At 42.8% G+C, this 10,231-nt stretch overlaps 1 protein-coding gene across 2 annotated transcripts; it reads right to left on the bottom strand.

Annotated features, from left to right (window-relative positions):
• Positions 1-533: 533 nt before the first annotated feature.
• Positions 534-8,591, bottom strand: LOC110490748 (sodium-coupled monocarboxylate transporter 1-like). 2 transcript variants are annotated; one of them, XM_021564204.2, is made up of 15 exons: positions 8,087-8,591; positions 7,513-7,578; positions 7,340-7,391; positions 7,147-7,214; positions 6,791-6,945; positions 6,492-6,632; positions 4,659-4,788; positions 3,459-3,547; positions 3,046-3,155; positions 1,802-1,869; positions 1,620-1,706; positions 1,281-1,495; positions 957-1,060; positions 775-863; positions 534-680 (listed from the first exon to the last, which is right to left on the bottom strand). In XM_021564204.2, the coding sequence occupies exons 1-15, from the start codon at positions 8,435-8,437 to the stop codon at positions 558-560; spliced, it is 1,848 nt and encodes a 615-aa protein (XP_021419879.2). In that variant the 5' UTR covers positions 8,438-8,591; the 3' UTR covers positions 534-557. The 2 variants fall into 2 exon arrangements, with proteins under 2 accessions (XP_021419879.2, XP_036800492.1); XM_036944597.1 differs by having other exon boundaries at positions 534-863.
• Between the last annotated feature and the right edge of the window lie 1,640 nt (positions 8,592-10,231).

Here is a 10,231-nt window from a genome sequence, read left to right as displayed (position 1 = left end):
AAGAAGACAGTGAATGTTCCTAAGTGGCCGAGTTACAGTTTGACTTAAATCTGCTTGAAAATCTATGGCAAGACTTGGTGGTCTAGCAATGATCAACAACCAATTTGACAGAGCTTGAAGAACCGCAAAAATAATAATTGGCAAATATTGTACAATCCGGACGTGCAAAGCTCTTAGAGATTTACCCTGAAAGACACACAGCTGTAATCCCTACCAAAGGTGATTCTAAAATGTATTGACTCAGGTGTGTGAATACTTATGTAAATGAGATATTTCTGTATTTCATTTTCAAAAATTTTGCTAACTTTTCAAAAAACAAGTTTTTACTTTGTCATTGTGTGTAGATGGTTGAGGATTTTGGGGGGGAATTCAGGCTGTAACAAAAAGTGTGGAATAAAATACTTTCTGTAGGCACTGTCTATAGAAATATGAGGATTTAGATGAGATATTGATACAATCTGTCAAGACATTCATGAGTCACGTGAAAAACAGCGGCACTGCGGAGGGAGAAGTATGAGAAGAAAGAGCAACTGTTAAGTCATGGTTTTATCAGTATGTTACGTAGGAAGACTGCTCTTTGTGAAATCCAACTCGTGGACATTGCAGAAGCCGGGGTTACTGTTTCCACATTTGTTCTCTCTGTTTTTTGTGAGGTCCAGCTTTCCTGCTCGTCTCATGGCCTAGGTATGGATGAGAGCTAAATGAATACAGGAAAGTGGTTGAAAGAGAGAGGACGTCTTGGAGGTTATTTATTGAAACACTCATATCACTTACCCTTTCTTTAAAGAGCTTGTAAAAGCAAAATAACATTGTATCTTCTTTCATCAAAGACACCCTTGGTTCCAACTTCAACTTCATACCCCCTGGAAAGAGACACATTTTTGTGTGAAAAACATGTTAATTAGACACAACATGTAATATGGTAAGAAGCAACACTACCATTTGGGGAAGAGTACCTGAAAGTAGACTGACCAACAGTCCAACAACCAGAGTTGTAAGTGACCCAATAGGACTGAAGTAGAGATAAGACAGGGAGTACCAGTTATCAGCCAGGAAGGGTCTGTAGGGGAGACAAACATAGTGGTATCCAACAGTTATAACGTTGCATATATTGTTTACAGCTGATGCAGTTCGCTATTCTAACATGAAAAAATTATTCCTGTTCTACAGTACATTTATAACTGAATAATTGTTTTAACTGTGCCCATATCAATATACTTGTTCCCTACCGAAAAAGTCGGTCCTGTCCTTAACCAAAGATACTGAAGCCCACAACGTACCTCTCTGCTGTATTTTGCTGTAGTACTGTAGTGTATAGGCTTGGTTCTGTTGGGGATGTGGTCCAGTTGAACGCATCGGCTGCGGTTGTGAAGTTACAGCCATGTGTGGTCAGACCCAGAGGCCTACTCTGCTCTGGTAGAGGAGGGTAAAACTGGGCCCCTATCCCCACCCACAGAGACATAACCAGCCCAGAGAGCAGACCAGCCAAGCCCCCCTGCAGCACAGAACACACAGAAATAACACATCAGCACTTCAACATAAACGTTCAGTGAGATTAGCTAACAGTTAGATTGGTTGCATTCTTATAATCCTGCTTTTGTTAAAGAGACTGTACTGACTGTGGCATTGGCGTATGGACAGAGAATCCCCAGTGAGAAGAGACCCAGTAAAGGCCCTCCGATGATCCCAAAGATACTGATAGCTGCCTACATGGGGAGACAGAGACATATTTTTAGATTTGCATACCTCAACACAACATATTTTATGTAGAAGGACATACTCCTTTTGTTGTATCGCATACCTGCAGCAGACTTCCCATTAGTGAGGCTATGCCAGCCATTCCAATACAGAGAGCCCCATACAGAAAGCCTAGAATGGTGCATAGGGATAGCAGTTAAAATCATGATAAATCATGGTTTATTAATTTCTAATATCAGCAAGAATATATCAATAAGAAGATAAATATATCATCAAACATGAATATAGCTCTCTGAGTTCTGTGGTAAATGCAAATGTCACATCTGCTCCTGCTATGCCCTCTGGTGTTCATCCAGTGTCTTCTTGACCTGCAGTTACTCCCCCTGTACACGCTCTCCCTCTTCATGGTTGGAGACAGGTGTGCTGGAGTCAGAGCAGATCCCTACCAGCTGCAACTCGTTCCATAATCAAGACCTCTACAAATATTCAGTCCTGCCACTTCTGCTCTGCCAGATTGTAATCTCTGCTCAGTCAGTTCATGATTCTAGCCATTTATGATTAGACAAGATCCTGTTACTCTGCTGTGCCTGTTTCCCTGCCTGACACTGTTTATCCTCTCAATCAAATTTATTTATATAGCCCTTCTTACATCAGCTGATATCTCAAAGTGCTGTACAGAAACTCAGCCTAAAACCCCAAACAGCAAGCAATGCAGTTGTAGAAGCACGGTGGCTAGGAAAAACTCCCTAGAAAGGCCAATACCTAGGAAGAAACTTAGAGAGGAACCAGGCTATGAGGGGTGGCCAGTCCTCTTCTGGCTGTGCCGGGTGGAGATTATAACAGAACATGGCCAAGATGTTCAAATGTTCATAAATGACCAGCATGGTCAAATAATAATAATCACAGTAGTTGTCGAGGGTGCAGCAAGTCAGCACCTCAGGAGTAAATGTCAGTTGGCTTTTCATAGCCGATCATTAAGAGTATCTCTACCGCTCCTGCTGTCTCTAGAGAGTTGAAAACTCTCATTGCAGTTTACCTCTTGCTCCTGTCTCCCGTTCCACATTTCACCACCCAACTACCTTGCTCTGGATTTTACTCCCCACCACTACCTTGGATTCCCCTCGGGACCTGTTTACCCTGTTCTACTCAGCTAAGTCCAACCTCCGTCTCCACATTTTGTTTTTCTGCAACTCATCCGAGCTTCCCCGGATCTACACTCCACATCTCCCTGTGTAACAATGAATATTTTGGTTCATTCATCCCTGTTTCCTCATCTGAGTCTGCTCTTGGGTTCCCCTGTGTCGCTCTGCTTAAAAGCAAAGACACGTATTGATATTATACACTCACTAAGGCCTTTAGAGGTCCAGGACAGGTGTTTCTCTGACATGTGTATGTACGGCTTGATCAGGTCTTCAATAGTCACGGCAGCCAGAGCATTGACACTGGACGATACAGTACTGTGGACAAGAGAGAGCAAATATAGTGCTATTATTTACCCAGAAATATAACATACAGTGTGCGTGAGTGCTATGGAAATAGTCATCTTTGTGCCCCACCATAGGCTGCGAGAGTAAATATTAAATCATAGTAGTGATATTATGAACCTTGAGATATTGCATGCAGCACAAATAGTAACAAAATGACACTTAATCTAGTAGACATATAACATGATGTTACATATTAACATTATAAGCAGTAGCTATAATCAAAAGTAAGATCATGTTTGACATACAGTATACGTATTAAATGGGAATAGTCACCTTAGGGTCCCACTGTAGGCTGCAGCCACAAACAATCCTGGCAGTCCAGGGTAGTCTCTCAGGATGTCCATCACCATATATGGCATCAGCTTTACAGAGAAAGAGGGCGTGGTCAGTGGTCAGTGTCTATCTGAGTGGTACCCCTGGGTTTGGGTCATTTGAGATATTTTCCTGGGAACAATCTGGATGTGTGGCCGATGCGGGGGAAAAAATGTTTAAGGTGGTTACACCTAGTGGCTGTTAATGTTATCAGTTGAAACTGATTTAAAAAAAATATATCCGGAAAGTGGCAGTCTGGCAGAATAGTAATATTGACAGTTGTGGTAGCAGAATCAGAATCCTTTAAGTAACATTGACAAATAAGATGTTTTTTCAATTTTCATAAGTATGCTTATGTGGGAAAAAGTTAGTTGGGCCCCAGAGAAGAGAGAGGTCAGGCTTGTCGTCATATGTAAACGTATCTTTTAAACCATGTGAAGGGATGATTGAGGGGGAACCAATTATCTCTTCGCTCCACAATGTCTGTGTGCCTGTCACTCCCTACTTTTCCCATTGGGGAGAGGAGGATGGCAGTGTCTGGAACCATTGTATGTTCCCTCTGAGGTTACCCTTATCTTGACCTAGAGGCTCACTCTTCTCTCCGGGAGCTTGTCCAGTAGGGGTTGTATTTTTGATGGGAGTGTCTAGAATTGACAATTGATATATGCCATTGGATGAGGTAATGTTTTGGTTCTAAGTGGTACCAAGAACGAGATAAGAACTTCGGTTTAGGAGACCAAACTTAACGATAATGTATAGCCAAGGCTGTCTGGCTATGTGTGTCTTGGCTATAAATGATACTAGGAACTGTTTTGTAAGCACTCTCAGAGAATTCATTTATAGACACTGAATTGATCTGAGAGTCACAGGGCTATGGCAAAGCTCATATAATTAAAGATGGACTTTATGATAACTTTATGACTTTATGATAATCTTGTTCTGGAGGCAGCTCTGCAGAGGGGTCACTACCTGGCACAGCCACAAAATCTGTCATAAAATCTTAACCCTAACATTAACCACACTTCTAACCCTAATACCTAACCCTAACCTGGCCCAATCTAGCAGTAATTGCTCAGTTCTGCCTCTAGGACAAGACTCATCCCAATAAACGTCAACCTGTGGTCTTTATTAAAGTGTTATTTCCTGGTTCGTGTCCTCAACCTGATCTGGTGCTGACACCATGCCTGCTGTCCAGGGGTCACAGTGCTTATAGACGGAGTACAGACACAGCCCCGCAAACACAGAACACAGCATGATGACCCACAGTCCTAATAGGTTTATGTAGAGAGACCTGGTAAGAGAATACAGGGAGAGAGAGAGAGAGAGAGAGAGAGAGAGAGAGAGAGAGAGAGAGAGAGAGAGAGAGAGAATAGTGACAGAAAGAGGGGATAGAGAGGGAAAGGAGAGAAAGAGAATGGGGAGAGAGAGTTTGTGTTATCAGAAAGATGAATAGGCTACAACTTTCCCATCGTTTATCAGTGCAATTTTGGCGGCCAACTATCTGAAAAGGTTTGAGAGGGTTTATCTAATGTTCCTTCGTTACATTTTAGCTAATCTTGCTCTGGCTAGCATTAGTTGTTGATATTGTTGTTGTTGATGTACATAACTGCATAACTACCTTTCATTGTTGTTTGATCAATAAGACTGTAGGGTCCCACATATAAGAGGACCCCTGTGGGGTTTACATATTTGCAGAAATCCATTCAGGTGTATTTTGTGGGTTTGGCGAATGCATTCTAGCTAACAAAAAAAGTTGCGCTGTTGCAACTGCCTGTAAACACCAGTGGTGTGAAGTACTTAAGTGGAAATACTTTAAATTACTAGTTAAGTAGTGTTTTGGGGTATCTGTACTTTGCTATTTATATTGTTTGACTACTTTTACTTTTACTTCAGTACATTCCTAAAGAAAATAATGTACTTTTTACACCAAACATTTTCCATGACACGCAAAAGTACTCGTTACATTTGGAATGCTTAGCAGGACAGGAAAATGGTCCAATTCACATCCCTGGTCATCCCTACTGCCTCTGGTCTGGTGGACTCACTAAACACAAATGTGTTTTGTTGTTGTAAATGACATCTGTTGGAGTGTGTCCCTAGCTATCCCTAAATTAAAAAACAAGACAATAGTACCATCTGGTTTACTTTTGATACTTAAGTATATTAATAACCAAATACTTTCAGACTTTTACTCAAATGGCTTGTTTGTTTACAGCCCTAGCATAGCTCGGATTTGCTATAGCGCACCGGTCTGTGTAGACTTGGACGAGACAGACGTTTATATTCAATTTTATTTACCGCAGTGTCTATTAATTGTCCAAATGTTCGCCCACTTTCACACATTTTTTTGTGCTTTTTACCCCTAATTGGTAGTTACAGTCTTGTCCCAACGCTGCAAGTCCCGTACTGACTCGGGAGAGGCGAAGGCCGAGAGCCATGCGTCCTCCAAAACACGGCTTCTTAACACACTGCTTGCTTACCCAGAAGACAGCTGCAATGTGTCAGAGGAAACATCGTCCAGCTGGCATACGAAGTCAGCTTGTAGGCGCCCAGGCCGCCACAAGGAGTTGGCAGAGCGCGATGGGACAAGGAAATCCCGGCTGGCCAAACCCTCCCCTAACCCAGATGACGCTGGGCCAATTGGGCACCGCTTCATGGGTCACCCGGTCATGGCTGGCTGTGACACAGCCTGGGATCGAACCCGGGTCTGTAGTGATGCCTCAGACCACTGCGCCAGTCAGGAGGCCACACTCTATAGCATTTTCATAAATGCCTTACTATACGTGATTCCCAAACATTCTAAGAATTTATGAACATTAAAATAACCATATGTTAGTGCTCGGTTGCCAGATTTTTTGTGTGTGTCAAAAATCAACACATTTTAATAAGATTTCATGTTGCTAAAATGCTGTCAGTTCCACTTTAAACACTGGGGCAAAACAGGAATTAGATCTTCATGCTCTACTCTATGCTTCCAGGAAGATGATGACTCACATTTTGGCGTGAGTCAGGGATTTGCAAGAGATGTATCTCTGAACCTGGGCTTGGTTGATCCCATAGATACTGGTCCAGACAAATGTGCCTCCAAATGTGATTGTCCAGAAGGTGTGCCTCCTCAGTGGACTAGCATCAAAGCTATAAAGGAGAGACAGGGACAGAGAGCGAGAGAGAAAGAGAGAGAGATTAAGGCATTTGCAATGTCTTATATTTTGCGCCAACATACTGCACAAAGTCCAGGTGCAGACTCTTCTCCTACTCTTTTACATCTATAATCTACATGACAATCTACTCACTCCCAGAAGTTGAGTCGTCCTCCGAGCTCTGCGTGGTTGAGGATGTTGGAGACTCCTCCCTGCAGGACCACGGCTCTGATGATGACAGACAGGAAGCCTGCCACCATGATGCCCACCTGCAACACGTCTGTCCACACCACTGCCTTCAGACCGCCCTGTCACAATACACACCACAGCCGTGTTACATACATGGTTTAAAGGTCACCACAAAGGTCACCACAGTGCTACACAAATCAAGTCTCAATCTAACCTCCATCTGCATCTCCCTTATATCAGGGAGTAAATGTTGATAAAATAAATGTCATATAAAATTATGTTTACAGCATTATTTATTGACATCACTGCCTGTCCAGTACCATAGTGCAGTAAAACGTGCAAACCACTCCTGTTGAAATGACAGCACCCCAGAGATCCATCCCAGTCACTGGAGAGAGGAGGAAAAAGAGAGAGAGAGAGGGACGTCATTTAGCAGAGGAGTGGTTTCAAGTGCACTCAATGCCGATGGGGCATGAAATGAAATTCTTTCATGACTTTTAGAGACTACTGCACCTTGGTTTAATGCCAGAGCTGGAGCATAAATGACTATTCCTGTGTAGAGTATCTGTGAGACAGAGAGACATAACACGTGTGTCTCTTATAACCACCTGTAGCACAAGGGTTGTTCTCATATATTCATGTAATTCATAATATGGAGTGGGAGAGTGTTGTGATGAGGAACTCACAGTCTGAACAATGAACATCACTGTCCCTAACAGACGTGTGGCTCTGTTGAACCGTATCTCCAGATACTGCAGAATGATGACCATGAGGAGAAAAAAGAAATAGGACACTTTTCTGTTACATTTCCCATGGACAGGACAAGGACACAAGGTTCATGTGTGACGCCCAAAAGACAAAGCAAAGAGTACAGTCAGTAACACGGACCCATATTTTAGCTGTTTGAATCACAATCATAATCTCACCATCAGCATCTCAACAAGACTAAGGAATGGACAGGTGCAGAGATATTAAGCAATGGAGCCGTGACTACTATGATTTTACCTGTAACAGCAGTCTGTTTGTTTTATAGAAAGATTACAAAATTAGGTCAGTATTTTATTTCCTGAATAGATTGCATTTGTCAATTGGTCACTTTGAACAATACTTTGTGACCCCCAAGATATTAATTTCAGGGATTTAGAATTGCTTAGAATGTGCATTGCAATTCATCTGGCTAATCTCTACCAAACATGTTATACAATTTCTGTTGAATTGAATAGAACACAAATCAACTCAACAGGGTGGATTGATTCTAACCTCATAGGTACTTGTGATGCCCAGCCTGTAGAAGACAGGGAGGAAGACCTCTGAGCTGACCACCACCACCAGCACATAGGAGAGGCTGAAGAGGCCGTAGCTTGCCCCGTATCGGTACACCTCGGCTGGGGTGGCCAGCACTGTGATAGCCGACATGAAGCTGGCAGTCAGGGACAGAGCCACAGGTACGGCTGTCATACTCTGGCCCCCCATCAGAAACTCTCTGGAGCTGATCTGGCCCCTTCCAACGATGGCATAGTACACCCCGATGGCTGCAGACACCAGCAGCATCAGAGCAAAGACTGCATAGTCCGCAGCCACAAAGGATCCAATCACTGGAGAGGCTGCCATTGTAGCCTTCTGATTGTGAGGTATAGGCAACTGTACTCACTGGAAGATTGTCCTATTCCACAATTTGTAGTCCCTTGTGGTTTCTGTTATTGGAATGCAATGAACAGCAGAGAATTTGTATTTCTCTGTGAAATCTACGATAGCTCGCAGTAGGCTGCTGTGCGTTCAGATAGAATGATGTCCTTGTCACAGACAGGATATGAGCTGAAACAGGATAGCAGTGAGCTCTGAAGTCTTCAGTGTGCCTGTGTGTTTCTCAAAGACATTACTAGCAGGTAGCAGTGAGCACACCTCTCCAACTCTCCACAAAATCAAGAGCTGGGATTGTTCTGTTGGCTGAACCGATAAGTACCCCTGTCATCAGCCCTACCCTTTGGATGGCTGGTACACACGGACACACAGAGAGGCATACCCATGCGTACACACACACATACGCGCACACACATGCACACACACACTTCTGAAAAAATGTTGGACCCCAGAGAAAATATAATAATATCTTTATACTAACATGTCCAGTCCAGTATAATGTGTCAGGTGTTCAGCATGTCATTTCCACTAGTTAGTACATGTATGGACCAGAGGAGGTTGGTGGCACCTTAATTGGGGAGGACAGGCTTGTGGTAATGGCTGGAGCAGCATAGTTGGAATGGTAGCAAATACACCCATGTGTTAGATGCAATTTGATTTGCTCTGTTGCACCCATTATTATGAGCCGTCCTCCCCTCAGGAGCAGCCACTGGTATGGACGCTGTTTGGACACTATATGGATACTGACTGAGCTGTCATTGAGAAACAAAAGTATCCAGAAAGTCATCCTTGAAGTTGTTTCAAAACCACACCCCATTCTGTGTCTTCTCACAATGTGGAAAAGCAAAACGTTCCCATGATGCTTCATCCAACATGGCTGCGCCCCTGCATCAGACATGTGTGTAAACATATTTAGCCTATACATTGTTGTTTTCATACACATATGAATCCTGGATTACACACACACATATATATATATATATATATATATATGTATTTATATACAGTGCCTTGCGAAAGTATTCGGCCCCCTTGAACTTTGCGACCTTTTGCCACATTTCAGGCTTCAAACATAAAGATATAAAACTGTACAATTATGAAGTGGAACGACATTTATTGGATATTTCAAACTTTTTTAACAAATCAAAAACTGAAAAATTGGGAGTGCAAAATTATTCAGCCCCCTTAAGTTAATACTTTGTAGCGCCACCTTTTGCTGCGATTACAGCTGTAAGTCGCTTGGGGTATGTCTCTATCAGTTTTGCACATCGAGAGACTGACATTTTTTCCCATTCCTCCATGCAAAAGAGCTCGAGCTCAGTGAGGTTGGATGGAGAGCATTTGTGAACAGCAGTTTTCAGTTCTTTCCACAGATTCTCGATTGGATTCAGGTCTGGACTTTGACTTGGCCATTCTAACACCTGGATATGCTTATTTTTGAACCATTCCATTGTAAATGTTGCTATATGTTTTGGATCATTGTCTTGTTGGAAGACAAATCTCCGTCCCAGTCTCAGGTCTTTTGCAGACTCCATCAGGTTTTCTTCCAGAATGGTCCTGTATTTGGCTCCATCCATCTTCCCATCAATTTTAACCATCTTCCCTGTCCCTGCTGAAGAAAAACAGGCCCAAACCATGATGCTGCCACCACCATGTTTGACAGTGGGGATGGTGTGTTCAGCTGTGTTGCTTTTACGCCAAACATAACGTTTTGCATTGTTGCCAAAAAGTTCAATTTTGGTTTCATCTGACCAGAGCACCTTC

The sequence above is a fragment of the Oncorhynchus mykiss genome, chromosome 15 (assembly GCF_013265735.2).
Source record: "Oncorhynchus mykiss isolate Arlee chromosome 15, USDA_OmykA_1.1, whole genome shotgun sequence".
NCBI lineage: Eukaryota > Metazoa > Chordata > Actinopteri > Salmoniformes > Salmonidae > Oncorhynchus > Oncorhynchus mykiss.
Note: the sequence above shows the minus strand (reverse complement) of the source record. Positions and strands in the feature narration are given on the sequence as shown.